The sequence below is a fragment of the Rhinolophus sinicus genome, linkage group LG09 (genome assembly GCF_036562045.2).
Source record: "Rhinolophus sinicus isolate RSC01 linkage group LG09, ASM3656204v1, whole genome shotgun sequence".
NCBI classification, from domain to species: domain Eukaryota; kingdom Metazoa; phylum Chordata; class Mammalia; order Chiroptera; family Rhinolophidae; genus Rhinolophus; species Rhinolophus sinicus.
This window is the reverse complement of record NC_133758.1, coordinates 95980003-96003743: the sequence shown is the minus strand read 5'-3', so window position 1 is coordinate 96003743 and position 23741 is coordinate 95980003. Positions and strand designations below refer to the sequence as shown.

The 23741-nt window shown below is 35.3% G+C and overlaps 1 protein-coding gene across 5 annotated transcripts in view; it reads left to right on the top strand.

Annotated features, from left to right (window-relative positions):
* The window catches only part of SNX13 (sorting nexin 13), a 117373-nt gene that overhangs the window by 12338 nt on the left and 81294 nt on the right, over positions 1 to 23741 (top strand). For 3 of the 5 annotated variants that reach the window (XM_074340808.1, XM_074340809.1, XM_019727220.2), the window contains exons 2-3: positions 3228 to 3357; positions 21820 to 21932. In XM_074340808.1, coding sequence (XP_074196909.1) covers positions 3334 to 3357; positions 21820 to 21932 — 137 coding nt within the window. In that variant the 5' untranslated portion in view covers positions 3228 to 3333. The remainder of the gene's footprint in view (positions 1 to 3227; positions 3358 to 21819; positions 21933 to 23741) is intronic. The other 2 variants (XM_019727210.2, XM_019727202.2) reach the window with 1 other exon arrangement.

Here is a 23741-nt window from a genome sequence, read left to right as displayed (position 1 = left end):
GGTATATGCAGGAAAATAAACAGACCATCCCAACGTAATGTGATAAATGAGGATATTGGCAAGAGAGTGGTTGAAATGGTGAACCGTGGACTCAGTCTCAGCAGGGAAGTGAATACGGAAGTGGGCTAAGTCGGGAGAAAGTAGAAGAATCCAGTGTCTGCAACAATGAATGGAAATGAAAAGTAGATGCAGTTGGTGTAACCAATTTAGAACTGGAAGATGTGGTCCGAGAAAATATAGTTAATTTTCATATTTCCCATTCAGAGACGACAAGGTGATGGTGAAGTTAGAGTGTGGTCTACGGTGGCTGACATGGAGTTGCAGGAAAGTTGCTGGAGGGGAAATGCTTATGATATTAAAAAACAGACTCCTGGATCTATTATGCTTACTTCTGTTGAAGTAATTTCAGGTTATGTAGTACTTGGGATAGAGAAGAACGTTGTGTACCACGTGTCAAGAGTTTTGAGTGAATAATTAGGAGTGCCTTGAAAATCCGTGGTTCTCACTGATTGTGGCTGCACATTGGGATCGCCTGGAGAATTTATAGGCAGTGAATGCTCTCTCCTGACTTTGCTACACGTTGGAAATTCTAATGGCTAGTTCCCACCCCCAGCTAGTCTGTTTTGATTTGTATGGAGTATAACCTGGGCAGTGGGATTTTAAAATGCTCCCAGGTAATTCTAATGTGCAGAAATTGCACAGGGATGGAGTTTTTTATAGGCAGCTGGCTGGAAGTTACAGTTGAGAACATGTCCTTGCATCATGAAGTTGGGGTATGTAATGAATGAAAGAATAAGCAGCCTTTGAAAGGGCTGCAGGAGAAGCAGCTTTTACTTAAAGCAACCAGTGACGTTTTTGAGGATACAGGTGTGTTTTTTCCCATGGAAGAGAGTAAACCTAGAGCGAAGCTTGGGCAGGGAGGGAAGCAGAGGGAAGGAAGACGTTGGATAAAGGAGGAAAAAACAAGAACAGTGCAGTGGTTAGAGTACAGGAGAGGACTGATAACTGAATAAATTTATCTCTTGGAGGTGAGCAAAGATAATAGGGCATAGTGGGTTCAGAATTAGTCTGAAAAATACATTCAGCAGTTTCGTAGTGGACGGGTTGAACTTCACTGGAAGTCCTAGCTTTGTATCCTTCTCTTTGTTAAAGGGTTTGGATGGTTTGTGCAAGGTCATGGAGAGGCCCAGAGATCCAGGCTGATGGTCCACAGGCTCCTAGGGGAGTCGTTAGTGGCCAGTCTGTTCTGACGCCGCAGGAGGAGGTGCTGGGGCCGCAGGAGGAGGTGCTGGAGGGTCAGGCTTGGTCAGTTTTGCCCAGTATAGCTCCTCTCACTGCAACATGCTGCTTGCCTGAGTTTGAAGCTCTGCTGTACCTGACAGTGGTAAAGCCTTCACTGTTTCTTTACTTTTACACGTGATGCTTTTCAGGAATCATTTTAATTGTCCATTTCCAAATTTGTGAGCAACTACTGATAGGTATCTTTTTTTTTCAATGTAGAAGAAATGGTATAGACTTAGAAACAGTGAAAAGGGACGTTATGTATTACCTATGAAAACTTCCCTTGTTTACACAGAGAATTGAAATGAGTTTCACAAAGAAACGACTCAGCCTAGGTTAACTAAAGTGCAAACTCTGTATGGGACTAGAAATTTGTAATTGTTACACTGATTCAGATTTCTTGTAAGAATAAATCAGATTACTGCACTCATTTTATTAGACATGAAACTCGATTTTTTTGTCCTGTTAAACTTGGAAAATGAGAACATCAGACATCACTGTCAACAGAGTGCAGCAAGTTTATTTTTCTTTTAAAACTAAAGAAAGCTTTTTAAAGTATAACACTTACAGTCTTCAAGAACTACCCGAGTTGTCTAAATGAGCTATGAAATTACTTTTGAATGAAGAGTTCATTCAAAACATTATCAAAATTTCTCAGTATATATTTGGTCAGAATAAGGTAAGTAGTGAAGTAGTAAATTTGGTAACAGCTTGATATACAAATAAGAAAATTATATGCTTAGTGGAAAACAAGACTTTTGCATGATTATAGTGTATCATGTTAACTAGTAATTAAAACCCATTGCTTTTACTAAGCAAAATACATGACATGATTAAAGCTTTTGTACTTTTTTAAATTACATGATTTTGCATACAGTGACCTTATTTCACATGCGTATGAATTATGAAACTAAAAGTAACTTTGCGAGGCTGTGACACATAGTAGATGAAACTTTTGATGGGTCATGGGGATTTATGCGACATGAAAAAGATGCTTTTAGCAGCTGGGTTTTGACATGCATTTTTATATGTATCTTTTGTATGAATAGTTTTCAGATGTGCTTAGCAAGATGGAAACTGAGGAGCAATTATGTTAAATGGTTCTTGTTTTCCTTTTCCCATTTTGGATTGACTTACCTGATAGTCAGGTGGATATGAATGATGCCCATTTTTCTAAAAGTCAGTTGATTTTTTATTAGAACCTGCACAACGAGTCAGTTGTCTCAGTCGTCTGCGGTACATTTCACAATTCAGTTGTACAGACACAGACTGTTCAGAGGAATGTTATTAAGATTTTCTTTGGCTGTGGCAGCTGACATCATTTGGCTTAAATTTTCTAGGCCAAAATTATTTCTACTATATTGTATGGTGGGAAATTAGGATAATGCAGGGCAACATTTGTTATGTTGAAATATATCCAAAGCTGTTTCTTGAGGAAAATTTTAGCTTTGCTCATTTGGCTTTGCTGTAGTCTGCCACCTTATAAAAGTAGGTCAGGAGAATATGAGTTAGTTTCTTTAGTTTTTATGGCTTATCTGAGTTTTAGATGTATACGGATTAACTCTAAATCAGAAATATACACTGCCAACACTCAGTGACCTCAGACTAGATCACACTCAGTACCTCTCAAAGCCCAAAAGAATTGATAGTAGGGAAAATGCCCAAGAGTTATTTTATCCAACCTTTCTTTTAGATTGTCTGATTTCATCAATTTATTTAGATCTTCTAATTTCTATCCCTGGATATAGTTTGACTGCTAGAAAACGATAATCTTAGAACACATTAGTTTTCTCCTTGCAGAATTGTCTTCATTGAATTGCCTTTTAATATTTATGTCCACTTTTGTTTAAAGTCATCATGAGAAGCAATTTTGTTAAACTTTCTAATGACTTTCCTTGAAATTGTTGCTGAGAACATTAACCAGTACTTCATGCTTTGTTTTTCAGATAAATTCCTATATGATACAATGCTTTAAAAAATTAAGAGCTGCAGTATAGAGCACCAGTTAATGAGAGGAACCTTGGATATCATCTGTTCCCAACCTGTTTACAGATGAAGAAATTGAGGCTCAGAGAGGTCAGCTATAAGCAGCTGGTCTAGAACCCTGGTCTAGAAATTGTGCTTCTAACAACTGACCCAGTTTTGTTTTGTTTTGAAGTTTATAAAAATTGGAGGTGAAATTGAAATTGATATAATATAAAGTTAACTATTTTAAAGTGAACAATTCATTGGCATTTAGTACAATCAACAGTGTGTGTAATCTCTATACAGTTCCAAAATATTTTCATCACCCCAAAAGGAAAACCATCTATTTCAGTTGCCCCTCATTTTCTTCTCTTTCCCAGCAGTTGGCAACCACCATTCTGCATTTTGTCTCTATGGATTTCTCTGTTCTGAATATTTCATATAAATGGAATTATGCGATATGTGACCTTTTATGTCTGGCTTCTTTCACTTAACATAATGTATCCATGTGGTAGCATGTTTCAGTACTACCGTGTTTCCCCGAAAATAAGACCTAGCCAGACAATCAGAGCAAAAATTAATATAGACCCAGTATTATATTATATTTTATATTATATTATATTATTATATCCAGTCTCATATAAGACCCGGTAAAATAAGACTGGGTCTTATATTAATTTTTGTTCCAAAAGACACATTAGAGCTGATTGTCCAGCTAGGTCTTATTTTCGGGGAAACTGGATACTTCATTCCTATTTATGAGTATGATTGAGTAATACTCCATTGTATATAGATACTACCATTTGTTTATCCATTGATTCATTGATGGCTATTTGGGCCATTTTCCACATTTTGGCTATTGTAACTAGTGCTGCTGTGAACATGTGTGTACATGTATTTTGAGTTTTCAATCCTTTTGGGTATACACCTAGGAGTGAAATTTCTCGGTCTATGTTTACATTTTTGAGGAACCACAAAACTGTTTTACACATTGGATACATCATTTTACATGTCCCTACTTTGTTTGCTTCACCTCTACTCCACTGTGGTAAGATCATGGAGGCTTGAAAAAGAAAATGAGCCAAAGATCAGTTTGTTTTTGTTTTCTTTTTGTAAAAGGTACGGATTCTAATTTAGAGCATCGTATGCAATAGGTTTTTCAACCAGGTTTATCTTTTTTCCCGTGGTTTATTGACTATAATTTTAGTTTGTTCCTTTCATTCAAACTGTGGTAAAGTTGCACTCCTTCATTTCTTTTCCCTCAGTATATTTATTTTCTTAGAACCTACGAGAATGGTTTTAGGGGGTCTGAGTAAATGCCAATCTGTTTATTGTACCAAAAAAAATGAAAAGAAAAGGAAAAAGCAACAACATAAATAGTCTTGGGTACTTTCAAGGTGTTACTTACCAGGGTTCAATTGACTTAGGTGCAGGACAGATTTCTTCATCTTCTACTTTTGCTATAGGTGTCAGTTGGCAAGGCTTGGTGATTATTCTTTTTTGAATCTCTTTAAATTTGAGGCCATCCTATCGCTATAACATCTTGTTTAAACAATGCCTGGTATTACCCTTGATAAATGGATATTATAGAAAATTTAAAGTAAGTGGTTTAATATAGGTTAAATAGTCATCAAAATCTCTTAGGAAACCAATCCCCCACAGATCCTGAGGGATGACTGTAAACTTACATATGTACATATGTAGTACTGAGGAAAGATTCTGAGGGTTATTATTTTTTACTTTAGTTTTAGAAGATAGAGACCTACTAATACCGTGTTTCCCCAAAAATAAGACCGGGTCTTATATTAAGTTTCGCTCCAAAAGAGGCATTAGGGCTTATGTTCAGGGGATGTCCTCCTGAAAAATCATGTTAGGCCTTATTTCCGGTTAGGGCTTATTTTCGGGGAAACATGGTAGGTAGGTCTGAATGCGTTACACTTTGTTAAAAATATCAGGTATCTTAGACTTTTTAAAGGGTGCAAGTCACAAAGAAATTCTGGAATTACCTTAGGTGATAAGAATGTTGTTATAAAGGTACATGGTGAAATCAATAAAATAAGCCTTATTAGATAGCCAGGTTTCACAATAGAACAGAAATGGTGCCCTGCCTGGTTTCAGATAGATTGAGATATAGACTGGAGTTATGGATACAACACATATCTGACCACCAGAAGGTAATTCTGTGTATATAATACAGATCTAGCTACCTGGTGACCCTGTGACCCTCCTAGTATTAGGCTTTTGTCAGTCCTGGTGTTATGCCATTACGATTGACTCTCTGTTGTCTGCCTGCTCGTTTGTCCCTGTCACTACCAACTGACTGTCCCAAGACAAGATCTCATTGATTAGATCAGAGTCACCATTTATCTCGGTTACCTGTACTATTTGATAGAGCTTTTTTCCCAGGCCATCTCATAGACCACTAAACTGGCTATAGAAATCCACCCTTGTAGCTGTGGCCTGACGCGGTGGGGGTCATTCATGTGGCTCAGAGCATGGTGACCTATACTTAACAAATCCCTCAGGGGCATATAAGGTGAGTAATTTGTCCTGAGACGAAGTTTCATGTTTTTACATAGATAATACATTTGCTACAGGCACTGCTTTTTGGATTTCTGGTAGCCTTAGTGATGATCTCAATAGCAAAATAATTTATCATAACCTAACTGAGGGTCTTAGGAAAGAGCCATTTTCTACTTGTAAGAATGTCCAAACCTGTAAGTGATTTTTATCACATTTTATTTGAGCCAGACTTACCATAGTTGCTGGGAAGCAGGATCTCAGATGTTCCAGAGAATAATGACAGTTTTGCAGTTTCTTTAATACCTTTGGAGAAAACTTAAGGAGAGACTTTAAGGACGATTACATCAAAGTGGGAGAAAGCAAGGTACAGGATCATTAACAAGATTATGTGCTCTCTTGAGGGTGGTTACGCCTTCTAGGGGTCTGGAAAAGGGTTACTTCTGGCATTTCTAATGTGTGTTAATCTAGATGCACAAGAACAATGGGCTTGCTTAAGCCGTTCACTAAAGAAGTTATATGCCTGGGGGTGACCACCCGCCAAGACCTGCCCAGTAAGAAATGTATGATAAAACCACCTGTGAGGTCACTTTTGGTTAGATTTATTACAGCACCCCTTTTTTGTCCCCATCCTCCAAGTTTGCATTCTTCTTGTAGTTACAAAAATTCACAGGAGACTTCTGAAGAGTTGCTTTGAGAGTTTATCTTTGAATTTGTTGTGTATACACACACACCCCTCATGCTATCAATTCAAGTTAATTTTTAAGCCATTATAGGAAGTCTGTAACCAGTTCCTTCTTTTAGAGGTGAGTAAACACATTTTGAGAGAGATTTTGATTCCCGAGGTCCACATGATGTCTTATAGCAGAGCTAGGATAGAAACCAGAATTTCCAGCTACTTCTGTATTATAGTGTGTAGTGGCTCCTTAGTGACTTATAAAAAATAAAAATGACTTCTGTATTCCTGGAATTTATCTAATCTTGTTTGGGATTTCTCCTTTGGTATTCTTGATTGTAAGGAACAGAAATATACCCTAGTAACTTCATAAAAAGGAAAATCCTGTGACGTAAAATGGAATGTAGCTGGTGGTATGGGAACTGAAAAACTGACTAAGGTCTCAGCTCTGTCAGAGAACCACAAAGTCTCTCATGGTGGCATTTTAGGGTATATCTGCATCATTTTCAGTTTTTCTTTCAATTGGCTTTCTCACTTATCTATTGGCCTGTATGTCTCCTTAAATAATGGCCACCCCAGCCCAGCATACACATGTTCTTTTTCAGGTTCAGTGCTCACCATTGGATGGCAACAATTTGTAACTTTTCAAGTTAACTGAGAGAGAGTCTAGCTCAGATCACTCACTTCTGGAAGTATACATTGTTTGCCACACAGTAAGTTGGCTGTGTTTGTGTCAGGTCAAGACCAGGATGTGGTTGGGGGAGGGAAAACTAGATAGGATAGTACGATCTCACTGCATGCGAGGATGAGATAGGCACATGAAACCTGCCTTTTACAGTAGGTAACAATTACTGGTTTCATATTCAATTGTTTAGTACACTGGTAAATATACTTTATATTTGGATGGCAAAGATTGAATAGACATTAACATGGGGCATCACTAAGTCCCATGCATTTGTGCATTATTAACTTCATTGATTGTGAAAGAATCTCTAAAGAAATAACCCTCAAGGGTGGACATATGTGCTGTTACAGAATATTTCTTTTTCGGCCCACTTTTTAAGTCAAATTGGTTATTTTTATGCTTATTTTTAGTATTTTATAGTCCACTGTTTTGTGAATATGTTTAGTGTATTAGAAAGGGAGACTCCTGAATTCATTCATGTATTTAATGCATCTCACAGAATCTTGAGTACATACTATGAGTATGTTCCAGGAATTCTGCTTGCTATGGGGAGATACGATTGAATATGGTGTGTTCCCTTCCCTTAAAGAACGTTATCCTTTGAAAACTGAGCTGTCCCTCTTGCTGTTATTATTAGAGGTCCTACCCTCTGTACCTTTGAATCTTTCACCAACTGCTCCATGAGTCATACCTTATCTCACCTGTGCTCTCCTTTACTGGATCCTTCCCTAGAGTCTGACAAGCATACAAATCTCTTCCCACTCATTCCTAAACCTACTGCAATCTGATTCTATGCTCACAGCTCTATTGATGCTGCTCTCAGTAAGATCAACAGATACCATCTAGTTGCCAAATCCCCTGGACATTTAGCAGTTTTTATCTTACTGAACTATTCAATCTGCTTTTGGACACTGCTGATCACTCTCTTGTGGAGCTACGATTCTCTTAGCTTCTGGTCTACCCGTTACTGGTTCTTTTTATATCTTTCTAAGCATGCCTTCTCGGTCATCTTCATGGGCTTTCTTTTTCTTTTTCTCCCCCTTAAGAGTTGATGTTACCACTATTTCATCCTTGACTTGCTACTTTCTTCATTATCTACTTCATTTTCACCTTTCAGATTACTATATGTGTAGTAATAACTTCAAAATTTTCATCTTCAGAGTCTTCCATTAAATACTAACTTCATCCAGTTATTTGCTGGCTGTCTGCACTTGAGGTCCCTATGTATTTTACCCTTAATATGCCCCATACTGAACTTCACTCCTTCATCCAGAAAACAAAGCAGCAAACACGCTGTCCCCCAACCCTGTTTTCCTATATCTTGTTTGGGGTGACTAGCTATTCAGTCAGTTATTATTCTAACTTAAAAAGCTATGATGATGGCTTTCTCATGCTCCATGCAGTTAATGATAAGACCTATTGATTGGGTCATCTAGATATTTCTCCAATCTACAAACTTCTCTCCTCAACTATCTCTGCCCTGTTTCTAGCATTTAGATAATATGACTATACTTGCCCTTCATAGGTTTTCCTGCCCCCAGGTTTGCCTATTTCAAATCTTTCAAAACGAGAGAATGGTTTATACTTAAATGCCCCACTTGCTTCTCACAATCTATCTTGTGAAAACAGCCTTCATTGTTTTCCCCATGGAACATTGTTCCTTGCTTTAATGCCTACTCCTGTTGTCTTCTCTTTATCAGTTGCCCTGTTCTTTATCTGGCTATGTCCTGTTACCCTGAGACTAATCTTAGGTGTCACCTTTTTCAGATGCTTCCTCTCATTTGTCATCCCTGCTCTCTCCTGCAGAGTGGGTCAGGTCACATGCTCCTTCTTAGTACCTTGTAATAGCTGACGCGTGTCCTGTCCTTTTCCTTACTGTGTTGTACATGCATCAGCGATAGTGGGCACATGATAGATCTCAATAAATGTTTGGTCAATGAATAAAAGAACCTTTTATGTAGAAAAGGTGAATCCTCGTATATATAAATACTATGGAATTTTAAATGGTGCGGTAGAGGCAGAGAATACGCGGACTGAACCTTCTACCTGGGAAGAGAGAGGTGCTTATGAGGGAAGCCTTGATTCACGGAAGATGGAAGTTTTTGAGCTCTTCTTGAAGGGAACTTGATAGAGGCTCTTGCTGGAGAGGGAAGGTAATCCATCCTGCATAACAGAAGAGAACAGGTCCTGCTCATGGAAAAGTTAGGTGTTTCAGAATCTTTTTTCCAAGGTCATTTTGTAAGGAGGATAGAATAGATGGCAGACAGGAATCCTAGTCTTGCAGGCTATAAAGAAGGTCTGTCTTGTCTGAGGTTTTGGTGGTGAGAAGGGGAGGGCACCAAGAGATACTTAGGATATAAAATATAATTAATTAGTTGGATGTGAGAGTTCGAAGAGGGCAGTCCAAGATAACTCTGAGATTCTCTTTTCAGTAATTGAATAGGCACCAATGCCTTCTTTTAAATAAGAGAATATAAGAGATTTTTGGGATGGGTAATGAATTTAATTTTACACATGATGAGTTTGAGATACCCGTGAGAAATTAAGTCAGAACTGTTCAGGATGCAGTGGTTTTAGAGACTCAAGTGGTATGTCTGGGCTGGAGGCACAGTTTTGGAAGTCACAGTACATATGAGATAGTTAAAAGTGCTGGATTAGAAAACAGGGTTACTCAGAGATTGTATGTACAGTAAGACGATGGAAGAGTGAAGACAGAATCCTGGGAATTGCAAGCTTTCTCCTGCTTAAAGATAATCAAGGATATATGTTCAAAGCAATATTAATTTTCCTTGATCTCTTTTATTTCCTTTTATTCTTTCCTACTTTCACAGAGTTCAGAAGTTTCCTCTTTACAACCCCCTATTTGTGATTTTCTAATTTTCATCCTTCCCTTCTTCACTGGATTCTTCTTGAGGCTATTAGTTTATTCGTCTTTGAAGTGTTTGTTGTCAGGCTAAACTAGCGAAAAGCAAACGCTTAAATCAGATATGTGAATTCAAATCCCTTCATGAAATGGGCGTATGTATTTATACTGTTACTTCCACAAAGAAAGAGGCTTTCTGCCATTTTTTAAACATATTACTCTATTGGTTTGTTTATCTTTTGTTTCCCACTTTGATAGCTACAAATAAATATTTTGTTTCTTTCACCAAAACAGCTGTCAGAGTATGATGATAAATCACAGCTTTGGATTCAGCGTCAGGTAAACCCTATAGCTAGTGTTGGTACTTGGCAATACTGAAGAGTTCCTGGCTCATTTTCATGGGGTTGTTGGCACTCAGCTTTATGCCATGTGCCTTGCAGGAATGTGATTCCACTCATTCCAGAGTTTTCTGTGTTTCAAGAAAAGTCAGAAATCCTGATTTTTACGTGTTTTTTTTTTTTTTTTTTTTAATTGTTTATCCAGAATTAAAAAAAAAAATACTATTTGGCCAAATAAAACATTACAGTTTTTGATCTCCTCAAACCTTAGATTGTTTGTAACAAAGACCAACCAGCATCGCCTACTTAGGTATTCGAGATGTGTTCCTTCTCTTGCATACTTAGGGTAAGAGGAAATTTCACTGGCGCCCCAGAAGATTGTGGTGGCAAAGGAGACAGGCTCGATCCCTTGGTTTACAAGACTGAGTACTAATGGGGCTCTCGAGTCAGATGGGCTGAGGCCTGTCTCTACAGTAAGTATCCCGCAGTGAATCGTGCCGCCTTCACCTCATTTGCTGAGGTGCAAATACTGGGCACCTTCATCAGTGACTGGAAACTGGAGCGGTTGGTTAGGATACTTTCCTGTTATTTTATCCTGCATGTTTAAGTACAAAATAAAAACACTTATATACTCTTTGGTGTTTTGTCCCAAGAGTGTACCCACACGAATAATGTTTTTGTCAGTGGGTTTCAAGTTTTGAGCACTGATGTACTAATTGAACTTGGAGTATAACTAATTAGGACTCTGTCTGTCTGTCTGTCTACAATTGATAGGTAATTCAATCTACCTATCTACCTACCTATACCTACCTATTTTTGTTGAGTCAAATAAAAGGATTTGCATAGAAAACCTCCTTTTCATTACATAGGAAAATTGGGGAGATGTGTTGGAACTGACCTTTGGCTTTTCTGTTTGTTTTCCTTGGGAGGGAAGAGTAATGATTCTTGGCAAGTGAAACTTTCATAGTTTTGATTGTGCATGTTGTTCCCTTTTAGCAACCGCTTTCCTTTGTAAATAAATTCTATTTGTATAAAAATTAAATCTTACAATTAAAAATATTTTTAAAAATGGGCCACAAAGTGTTATGATTTGATTGCTGGTTCTTGATCTAACTGGCTTTTGACCACATCAGATTAGATCGTGAGAAATTTATACAGTAGTCATCCCAAGTAAAGGACGAGTGATGTTCTTTGGCGGGGAGGGGAGTCTAGGTGGAGCTCCTTGAAGTATGTGCTAATGTATCATGTCAACTAAAATTTTGATCATCTTAACAATTTTCCTTAATTAAATGATACATATTTTACTTATGCTTATAGTTTCTCTTAAGGTTTTCCGTATCAGTTTTTGCTCTCTAGTTTCCTGTTCTAAGATGAGAGATTATGAAATGTGTGAAATGAATCTAGTTAATTTTAATATCATGTAAAAATAGGGTTTTTGCATTTTATTAAAAACTGAATCAATTTTGAGCCGTTTGACTTTTAGCATTGTTTCTTTGGGGCATTGATAAGGCTGAATATCAGTTTATTCTAATTTATGCCTGGTGCCATCTGTCATCATTCTTTCTTTTTGTAAAATCATCTTGTACTTGTGATTGTTTCTATGTGGTTTTTTAAAAAAAGACTATTTTTATAGAGCAGTTTTAGATTTACAACAAAATTGAGAGGAAGGTGCAGAAATTTTCCATATGTTTCCTACCCCCACACATGTACGGTCTCCTTCTTTATCAGCCTCCCTTACCAGAATGGTAATACTTTGTTTATATCAAGGATGAACCTGTTATTAACACGATAATCACCCAAAGTCCATAGTTTAACTTTGGGTTTTACTCTTGGTGTTGAACATTCAGTGAGTTTGGACAAAAGTATAACATATATCTGTCATTATAATATCTTACTGTTGAATTTTAAAAGTTCTTTGTATACTTTACATAATAGTCCTTTATCAGATGTGTGGTTTGCAGGTATTTTCTCCTAGTCTGTGGCTTGTCTTTTAATTATGATACTACCTTTCATAGACCATAAGTTTTTAATTTTAATGAAATTCAGCTTATCAATTATTTCTTTGATGGGTTGTGTCTTTCGTGTTGTATCCAAAAAGGCATCACCATACCCAAGGTCTTCTATGTTATCTGGTCTTCTCCTATGTTATCTCCTATGTTATCTGCTGGCGCGTAATAGCTCCTTTGTGTTTTACATTTAGGTCTATGATTCATTTTGAGTTAATTTTTGTGATGGGTATAAGATCTATGTCTTAGATTCATTTATTTTTATTTTTTGGATGCAGATGTCTAGTTTTTCTAGCACCATTTGTTAAAAAGACTATCTGGTTATGTGTAGTTTTTTGGAAACTTGAATAGTGCATTTATCCCTCACAACTTACTTTATAAGTAAGTTCCATTTATAAATGGAATCTTTAAATATATTTAGACATAAAAGTATAAATAGCCTTGAGCATTGGGATTAAGTTCAGTAAACAAATGATATTCTATGTCCTACTTTTGTATCGAAGAGTCCTTTCCCAGTGGCGCACTCTTGAATAGCCTTAGCATTTGTGAATCTTTGTTCACTTGGAGTTTTCAGTTTTGAAAATTACAAAAACTTACAGTACATAAAGTTAGTAACCAGCTTGGGGTAATATAATACCATTTTGATGGAAAGAAGTGGGTAACTGTAATGAAAAGAGATTGATTTTTCTTGTTTCACTGCAAAACTGCCTTTTAAAGAAAATTTAAGAGGAGTTTCAATACTATTTAAGCTATGGAGACTTTATCTTTTCTGTATCCCCAAACACTTTATAAATGTTTTTATTATGGCACTTATCACATTACTGTTATCATTTCATGTGTATTTTACGTCTTTGTGAGCATATTGAGGGCAGAACTGTCTGATTCATCTTTATATAATTAAGGCCCAATAGATAGCTACCTAATTATTATATGAAATCCCCAAAATAATTATTTTGAAGGACAGTTCTTACATAAAATGTACGCATATCACATACAAAATAGGATGTTAAAACTCATTACTTAGTTCAATATTTAAAAAAAAAATCTTTTTGGTAATTGAATAGGCAATACTATCAATTCATCATAGGAAAATTTTAATCCCAGCTCAATTCCCTGGGCTGTAAACATGCAGCATGCTTGTGGCCTGTTTATTTCCTGCAGTGGTTGCTTAAGAAACACAAGTGTATTTACTAAGTGAATTTTGTGATTATTGTATGTGTTTAAAAAAAATTTTAATGAAAAATTTCTAACATTAAATGTAGAAAGATTAGTATAATGAACTCCCTTCCTCAAGCCCAGCTTAGACATTTATCAACTCATGGCCAATTATATTTCATCTATGCCCATTTTCACTTTCCCCCCACTTTCTACTTCCAGAATTATTTTTAAGCATATTCCTGATATATGATTTCATTTGTAAATATTTCATCATGCATCTTTAAAACATAAGTATTCTTTTTACTAAAATCGTAATACCATTGCACTGGCTAAAAAAAAGTTAGTAACTTGTTAATATCAGTAAATACCCAGAAAATGTTTAGAATTACCCAATTTCTTTTTTTCCTCTTCATCCTTCTTCTCCCTCATCTCCTTTTCCCACTGTATTATTATGTTTTTTAAATCAAGTTGAATAAGCTCTGCATATTGCAATTTGAACCTACAGATTCTCCTCACCCGCTCCGCCTTCTTTCTTTTTCCGTTGTCCTTCATTTGTTGAAGGAACTGGGTGGGTCTTTTGCCTTTTGTGTTTCCCACAGTCTGAATTTTGCTTAGTTCATCTTCATGGTGTATTATAACATTTTTCTCAGTCTTCTGCATTTCCTTAATTAGATTCAGGTTTGATTTTTTTCCTTCCCCCCCTCCCCCAAGCAAGAGTCATTCATAGATGGTGGTGTGTATTTTTCTTTCTAGAGGTATATAATGTCTGCTTCGTGTTAGTTTTCTCTTCCTCTCCCTCTCCCTCTCTCTGGCTAGATCCCTAATATATTAAGGATTGCAATATGGTGATATTCTAATTCTATCATTTCTTCTTTATTACATGGAGTATTTCCTTAAAGAGAAACTGAATTTTCATCAGCTCTCTGATTAGCCTGATAAATGCCTAATTCTCTATCACTTTTCAAAAATAGTTGGTTCAAAATAGATCACTTTTCAAAAGTGATCTTCAATGGAATGAAAAAAAATCTCTGATTTCATGAACTCAAATATTTGAAGTGCTCCAACCCATTGCATTGAATTAATCATTCTTAATGATTTCTTCTTTAGCCATTGGAAGCCTCTTCAGTTTGTCTCCTGAGTCCTTTTGACATACCCTCAAGTAGTCTTTCTGGTGTGGCAAGGTGCTCCAGGCCTATCTTAACTCATTTCCTGCTCTAGACTTCGAATCATCTTCCTCCAGTAGCCCTGGTTTGTTTTAGTGGAACTAATTTTTTTTTTTTTTTTTTTTTTTAACTGATGAGATTTAAGATGGTTTTTTAATTTGTTTTTTTTGTTGTTGTTCTTAGGGTACATACCACTAACAGTTCAGTCAAATTACCATACTGTAAAATCAGTTGAAATAGTTTTCTCCGTGTGGTTATTCTATACTTTTTATATACAATATACAGTTAGATTTGTTTGTTTCATTTTGCTTTTGATTTTGGGAGAGATTGCTTTTATATTTAAAATATTTGTGCTATCATAAAATCAGATCTACAGAACTAGGTATTTTCAAAGTTGTCTGGTTCTTTCCCCGTCCCCTCTACCCCATTTTCTCCATTCCTTATACATCATTATTTTTTAAAGTTTCTCTATGTGCATACATTTAAAAAAACTAAGCAAGTATGCACATTTATAACTGTCCCCTTCCCTTTCTTAGATGATTGGTAGCAATACATACTTTATGTAATTACCAGTATGTAATTGAATTTAAAATGATAAGCAGGATAAATATTCTGATACAAAAACTACAATTTGTTTAAAATATGTAGAATTGGTATTTTCTCATATCTTGATGGAATCTGTTTGCTCCCATAATTAGAAATTTAACTGTCATATTTGGTAGCTTTAAAATTTTTGCTTTAATTATTTTTAAGGAATACTCTTTTGTATGTCATATACACATGATTGCGTATATTTGGGAGTGACACATACATATGTACACACACACCTTTATCTGTCAAATAGAAACATAAGGAAAATAATCTATTTTCTTTCTTTTTGATAAAGATGGAAAGTTTATTTGAAAAAATCGTTACTATTTATTTATTGAAAGTTATTAAGGCACAGGAACAATATGTATAGCTAGAAAAATACAGTTTCTAAAAAGCTCTTCTGTTTTATTTATTTCAACCTCGTGTATCTACTAAACCTTTTATCAAAATTCATGAAACCTTGGTAAAATAGTTTTGCAATTTGAGGCTTTGAGTATTTCCTAGAAATCTGTCAGAACTGTTCTTTGCTATGTTGCCCCATCCACATTTTAAAAACTATATTATTCTTCCGGTATAAAGAAAGCATTAAGTAAATAGGATCTTTAGTTGTTTTAAAACTTAGTTGCTTCTAGTCCCTAATTTAGTGGTTCCCTTAATATGGGTTGTGGGGGTGAGAGGGGGGTCTGCAGCCTAAAGTAGTTTGTATTCTAAATAAACAAGTGTATATAATGAATGTATCTACTGTTATTTCAAATTGTGTACAAATATTTTGTAAATGATAGAATCTAGTTTAAAAAACACTGAATTTATTGTAGCTTCTTATATTTTCTTTGTCATTGGATACTAGAAGTCTTAATTATGTGATAGTCTATGACCTTTCATAATTACTGCTCTAGTTTAAAAAAATGGTTTTCCAGGTAGTCACCTACACATATGTACATAATTCATTCTTGAAAATGTGTAAAACTTGAACAATAGACTTCTGTTATAAGGGAGAGGGTTCTATTATCAAAGAGCTAAAAATACATGAGGGGTAATGTGTATATATGTATGTATACCCTAATTATCGTGGGCACCCCCACTTGGGAGAGGGAAGAAAAACCCCACGGGTATCCAGTGGCCATTATCTTTACCAGCTGGGCAGTTAGCCAACGTGGAGAGAGAACAGTTGATTGCGATGTCTTCCCTTTCCACAGACCGTCGGTCCCCCGTGACTCAACAGCTGGATTGAAAACTTGTACCATGCGACAGTAGTCTTTAGTCATCCTCACAGGGATATCTTAAATAGGGGTGAGGGGAAGAGGATCTTTGTTCCCTTCTTCCTGGAGCATGAAAAGAGGGGTTTGGGACCAGTTCACCCAACAAATGTACTGACTGGCCACGTGTGTCTGCTTCTCTGTGGTTGCCTTCCCGAAAAGGAAGTAATGATGCGGGTTGGTGTCTGCATATGTTGAGACAGCCAAAGAGTACTGTTTCTGTACAGGAATCCCATGAGAGAACAAGCTTTTGGATGACTTTTTTGGAGGGTGGTGTTTGGTGTGGGTATGGCTGGTAGGAGTGTGTGTAGTGCTTTTTAAAGTCAAAAAGTGGGGGTGGGAGGAGGAACACTTCAATTTAGGGTTCTTTTTCACTTTTTCTTCACCTTTTCCATTTCTTGTCCTTTTCCCTTTCTCCTGTCTTCCTCTTTTCTCCCTTCTTTTCCCATTCCATCCCCCATTTCACTTCTCTAGTTAGTAAGTTAATTAATTCCATATTTAGTGAGCTACTTGTTTGTATCAGATCTTGGTTAAATTACATAATGTTGAACGAGACAAGGTTCCACGTCAGGAGCACATTCTATTGAATTACTTAGAGAAGAATTTCCAGCTTACTGTAGATGGAATAAGGTGGGAGGAAAATAATCTATAGTTGCAATAAGGCCACTCTTCATATGGGCACCTTTTTGTTGTTGAACTCGCGTATAATTTCCGTGACCCAAGTTGGCACTGAAGTGGTATCATCTTTAAGATTCTCAGCCCTATCTGTCTAGCTGCCCTATGCCATATAAGATGTTAAGATATACCAAGTGAATATAACTGAGAGTAGTTGACACACGCTAGTGAGACTCATATCAGAGTCCAAGGACCGTTCTGTAGGAGCTCTGACAGTGTATTCTTCATGTGGTCTCAAATAGCTGTTTCTGCTTAGCCCCAGTTTCCACATGCAGCCAGGACAGTCTAGGCTGGCTCTGCATGGAATTAGCTGTGTCATTATGAGCCCAGTTACTTAACCAATCTGCTGTGGGTAGACTTGACTTGAGAGATGATCTCACAACTCAGCCCTTTTCATTGTGCTCATGGCGGTTTTTGAATCAGAGAGCCGTTTAGTGATTTTGCAGAGGTTACACAGAAATTTAGTGGCAAACTGGAACCTGTAATTTCTTTATGTTCTTAGTACTCCATTATGCTCCCTTTCCTATCATGAAAGTCTGTGGTGGGGATCAAATGAATTAATTGTCAGCATGGCTTGCTAGGCATAAAATATCATGAGGTAAATTATTTCCACTTGCTTTCTATTGTCAGGAGGCATATGCGAACTTTTGCATTGTCATTTTTTGATTCTTAAGCATCTTGGCAACAGGGGTCATTTTTAATGCCTTTGTGTGTCCCTGCGCTTAAGGCCAAACTGATACATGTAGTTATCTCAGCACACTAATATATTGGCACCCTTTGAAACCAAAATTCTTTCCATTACTTATGTAGGGCTTACATGGATAAACTGATCGTCTAATAAAAATTACACTATATATTCAGACCAAGGATTTATTACATTCATTACAACTAGTTTTCTTACTAATTTCTTGGGAGGCATGTTAAGCTGATTAATATTGAGATAAAAGAAAGTACGTATTTATGATTTTAGCATTTTTTTCTTATTGTCACTTTTTAGGCATTTGTCAGCTGACAAATTTTAAGGTTCATTAAAGAATCAGGATTGGCCTAGGATCCATTCTCATTTTTATACTTGGTGTGATTGTGGGCAATTTTTACAAACTTCTCTGTGCCTTAGTTCCTCTGTTGTTAAACTAGGAATAATAAGAGTGATTAAGTTAAAATTTGACCACTGGCTCATGGATGGACTGATTTACTCTCCACAACAGCCACATGACATAGGTGAGGAAATGAAGGCATGTAGTGGTTACACAACGAATAAATAAATAGCAAAGGTGAGATTTGCGCTCAGATAATCTAACTCCAGAGTCCATACTTTTTGAGCACTAAGCTATACTACTGTCTTGATTACTTAGGAAGTTCTGAGAAGTTAATGATAGGGTATGTGGAATGCTTGTTATAGTTCTAGTTTTCACAGCTTTTTGGGTTATAGAATTGTATAGTTATGTGGACCTAGAGGTTAATTTAGGGAGAATTATAAATATGTAAATTTTCCTTGGTTCTATACAGTGCTGGTAACTTGTTAGAAATGAAAGAATCACAGACCCAAACTCAGACATACTAGATCAGAATCTGCATTTTAATAATCTGCATTTAAGAACCCTAAAGTTTGAAACTACTGCAGTGGATGATCTTGAAGGAGTTTCTTCCAACTCACAGTTAGTGGATCAATTATAATAGAGCAATAGCTAGCGTGGACATTTCACAGTTGATTATATATTTAGAGAAAAATGGTATATATGAAGGATTATTTTAATGTAAATGACTGTAATGTAGATTTCTTTCTATATCTGGCTTTCATTTTAAGTCAACTCTAGATTTTTTTCTATATTTGGCTTTCATTTTAAGTCACTTCTTGAAGTAATACCTCTTTGAATTTATACAAGGTTTCTGACATAGTACAAAATTATCCTAAACTTTATAATCCTGTATTATCTTAGGAAATAATTAGAACTCAAGATTTTTAAATTGTATTGTATGAGGTTAAATGTTTTTCTTAATTAATCTCACCAAATAATAAGATTGTAATATCAGCCAATTTTATTTATTTATATATATATATATATATATATATATATATATATATATATATACATACATGAACACTAAGAATAACATAAAACGATTATTTTTGGACAATTCACAATTCTGTCAATGAACAGTATAATATTGAAGTTAACTATTATAAGAGATTTCCTTCAAAGCAAATGAGCACCTGACTTGCTTGATTGGAAATGTTCAATTTTATTAGTCTGTGGAATATAAAAATTTCTCTCAGACTTAATTAAGGAAAGGGTCTTCTCTTACAGATTTTTTTTTACTGTCACATTTGTTTAAATGTGTTTTTACTGTCACATTTGTTTAATTTATTTTTTGTTCACTGTTAAATCACTACCACCTGACACGTTGTAGGCATTAAAAATATTTGTTAAATGAATGAATAAGAGTTTGTTTTTGATGATTTTACTACCATTTTCAAATGAATAAGAATAGACTTGTAAGATTCTGAAAATAAGTTTTTAGACAATTGAATGTCTTCCCCATGTTAACTGCTTCATTAAATGATCTTCCTCGTATTAACTAATTGTGATTCTTTTTTGAAAATTTCTTTAATTATGGAAGATATGATTCAAAAAGAGTAAATAAAGCACTTATGCTGTTGTAAGCAAACACCTGATTAAGACATAGAACACTATTAAGTATTTGAGAAGCCCCAGTGTCCGACGGTTGCATACTCCCTTTCTTTATTCCCAGGGATAGCTAAGCTACTTGCTTACTTTCATTCTTAAAACCTTTGAATATATCTGAATGTATCCTTAATAAGTTGTTTATCCTTGAAAAACTGACTAGCAAGCATAAATCTAACTATGTAAAGAAAAAGTAATATTGTTAATATTAGATCAAATCTTACTGGAGGAGGTTGGTTGAATAAAGTATCTGGATCATAATCTGGTTTCAGTTTTCATGAGAATTTACGAGAACTCTCTTCAGAGGAAGTTAGTGGGTTAGATTTTGAGTGAATTTTGGGAAATAGCATCTGTTTCCCATAGTTGGGCATCTGGCAGTACTGTCGTGTGTCAGGTAGCGGATGTTCAGCACAAGTATTGTCAGAGGGACAGAACTGCTCTCTACTTTATTCTCAATCACCGTGCCGACTTGGAGCTCTTAGAATTACGTCAGAGGTGAAACTTCATCAGCAGTCATTCCTCTGGTTAAAAAGATGAGATTGGCTAAGATGAGAAAAAAGAATAATAAAAATACAAATAAAGAGTTCGCCACCCTTATGTAGAAGAAGAAATAATAATAAAATTCCACTGAGTGTATTCTCCTTAAATAAATCTTGTCCAAGATTTCTGTTCATGTGTCATCTAATCATTGAGAGCTTCTTGGACCAACCAAATGCTGTTGCTTTATTTTTCTCTGTAGTACTTATTCCCATCTGATATGACTATGTATTTACTTATTTTTGTCTTTTTTTCCCCTTCTGGAATGTAAAGTTATGAAGATATGTACATTTTTGAGGACATGCTTGTCTTTCTCCCCTTACTAGAATGTAGACTTCCGAGAGTATGTTTTATTCATTGTGGTTTCCCCAGCACCTTGAACTTAGAGCACATGGCAAGCAGTCAGTGACTGGTGAATGAATGAATGAATACAACTGTCTTTTCTCTCATAATCCACAGCACTTATAGTCTATTCTATAGTTTTGTGGTCATTAATTTTGTTCAGTTTAGCATCTTATAATGCTTTCTATTATTTTCTTTTGGTTCAGTGTCTAATTGTTTCATTCTGTAAGACATTCTTCTCTGTGCTTCTTGATGGCAGGAGTGAGAAAAGTGCTTCCTTTGTATACCTCACAATACAAGGCAAATGGATGTAGGGACTTGTTGAATTGAATACATTTATTTATTCATAATGACTTAAATTGCTAAAATACAGTTTTGCTTTGAAAAATATAGTAAAACTGTAAAGTACAGTATAATTCTAAACAAAATAGGTTATTTTTGTTTAGTTTTAAGGATGGAGAATTTTTGGAGATCTTTTGTTGAAATGGTAATTTTGGTATCTGGAAGTTGGAAGTTTTGCAGTTATAATTTTACAAATTTCTGCACACAATATGAATAATAGAAAAATATCACATTTTTCAATGAGATATGGATTTCTTACCTTGAAACTTTAATTTTTAAAAAAGTTTTGTCATGTTATAGTTATGTTGATACTTAGCTTTAAAATGAGATATTCTAAATAGGCACAATTTTGTTCTAAATAAGCACAATTTTATAATCTACACTTTATGTTTTGTGTATATAAATATACAAATGTTTTTATACTTTGTTGTCATTTTTCATGCCAGCATCTTTTTCAACAATTTGTATAACTGTTTCTTGTTGTATCTTTACATTGTCACTAATTTATAAAAAAATAATTGCTGATATTCTATAAATCTCTTTCTACATACAGATTTTGTATATTGTCTCTTGGAAATAAATGTCGAAAAGTGTACTTAATATTTTCAAAAGTAAATATTTTAACATTTATTGAAACAATACTGTAAAAAGAGAAATTTAAAACTTTAAAAGTTTTGCTGGTTGTCTTCTAATTCATATTTATTTAAAAATAATTTTTTTTTGCTTTATTTCAGACCAGTCTGTCCATATGGGGATGGGGAAGCCTTGGCATTGTCCTTTCTCTAATAACCTTTGGACCCTTTGTAATATTTTATTTGGCATTTTATATCCTCTGCTTTGTGGGTGGGTAAGTATATTTATTCAGTGATAATTTTATAATAAATATATCATGTTCTGTTATGCAAAATTGAAACAGATGACCAAGAAAAATGGAAGTATGATTTATTTGTGAATGCTATTTTTACAAATTGTTTTTACCAAGTTTGAAAACGAAAATTAAGATACCTATAGAAATAAAAATAATGATGGTTATTTGTACCAGAAATGTGGTTATCTTTAAAAATAAAATTTACGTTTTCAATGATATATACTTTTTTGTGATAAAAGGGAAGTTTTAAAGATTTTATTCTTTTTGGTGTTACTCCTCCTTGAAGGTTGAAATTTCCTTATCTATTATAACAAAATAAATTATATTGAGATGAAACATCAAGGTTTACATAGTCAGAGATTTTGTGTCATGATTAGAGTTCAAACAATGTTAATTATTTCCCTTAGGGAATGCTGTCTTTTTTTTTAGAAAATTCAAACACCTGATTTTTCAGTTTTCTCTTCATGGTTATTCAGTTTACAATGTTTATGCTTTTTACCTTGCATTGATGAAACTTTATAAGAGAGGTGTCAGTCATGATTTAGTATAGCTTCCTGTGCAGATCATTTGGTATCAGACATGAATTATATGTAAGAAAATGTATAGACAAGAGATGCTTGTGATTTACATACTCTAACCAAGGTAGCTTAACTGAAATGAATGTTGTTAATAGATGTGTGTGTTCATATGTATGTGTGTATATATACATATATATATCAGGGGTGCCAAAAACATGTATACAAGTGGACACTTTGGTTAGCGTTGCTCAAGCAGTAGTTCACCGTAATCAGAAGTGTCTGGACTCTGATGGTAACCACTTTGAGCACCTCTTGTAATTGCAGAAGTCAAACGTGACTTGTATTCATCTTTTGTTATTGCTATATATTGAGTATTACAATTTTAATCTTTCCTTTTTGGCACCCTCTGTATAATAACATTACTGTAATTATTTGTGAAATGAATACCTATGGGTTCTTTTAAAAAAATATTTGAGACCCTCCCCCCAAATTTGGAAGAGTTGCTTGAGCTTATAGGTTTAGAGGACTTCGCTGAATTGAATAGCATCTGTAAACTGTGGCCTGAGAGACTATATAAGACACTAAAGGGGTGGCTTCTGAATATATCTACCAACTATTGCATCTTTTAGGATATGGGTTTGAAAGTCATGTCTAGCCATTTTTGTAGGGACCCTACCCCACTGATTGTTGAATGAGTGAGAATTAATTAAATTGAGCAACTACCTTAAGAACTATTTGTAAAAACTCCTTTTTATTTTAGATTTAGTATTATCATTAAAATTGCTTAGATGTGATACTGTGTATTGAAACAATTAAGAAATAAGCGGTAAGAATCAGATAAATGGAGTTCTGAATATCTCTACTGATTATAAAGATGGTTGAAGACTAGATCTGCGGCCAGTTGGCTTCCTAAATTGTACTTCTTAGTCACAGATTCAGGCTAGAGCTGCATGGATGCACCTCTCCTCCATAGGGTCATGGCTCCTTTACTGATTGGGAAGAAGAGTGTCTCGAGGAGATGTTTCTTTGAAAGGAGAGATTTCTTCTGTTCCACTCATTGAATAAGCCCATGGCAAAAGTGAAGGAGAAGGGTTTCCCAATACTTCTGAGAGAGGAAATTGCAGCTTTGTAGAGGAAGGTAGGGGAGCCCTAGGAACCCTTGAAAGATGCAAAATTGGAGAATTATTTTTTTTAGACTTAACCGCTTCATTTAAAATTTGGGAAAGGGAGAAGGGAGATGAGCCCATTAATTTTAAAGTCACAGATTTTT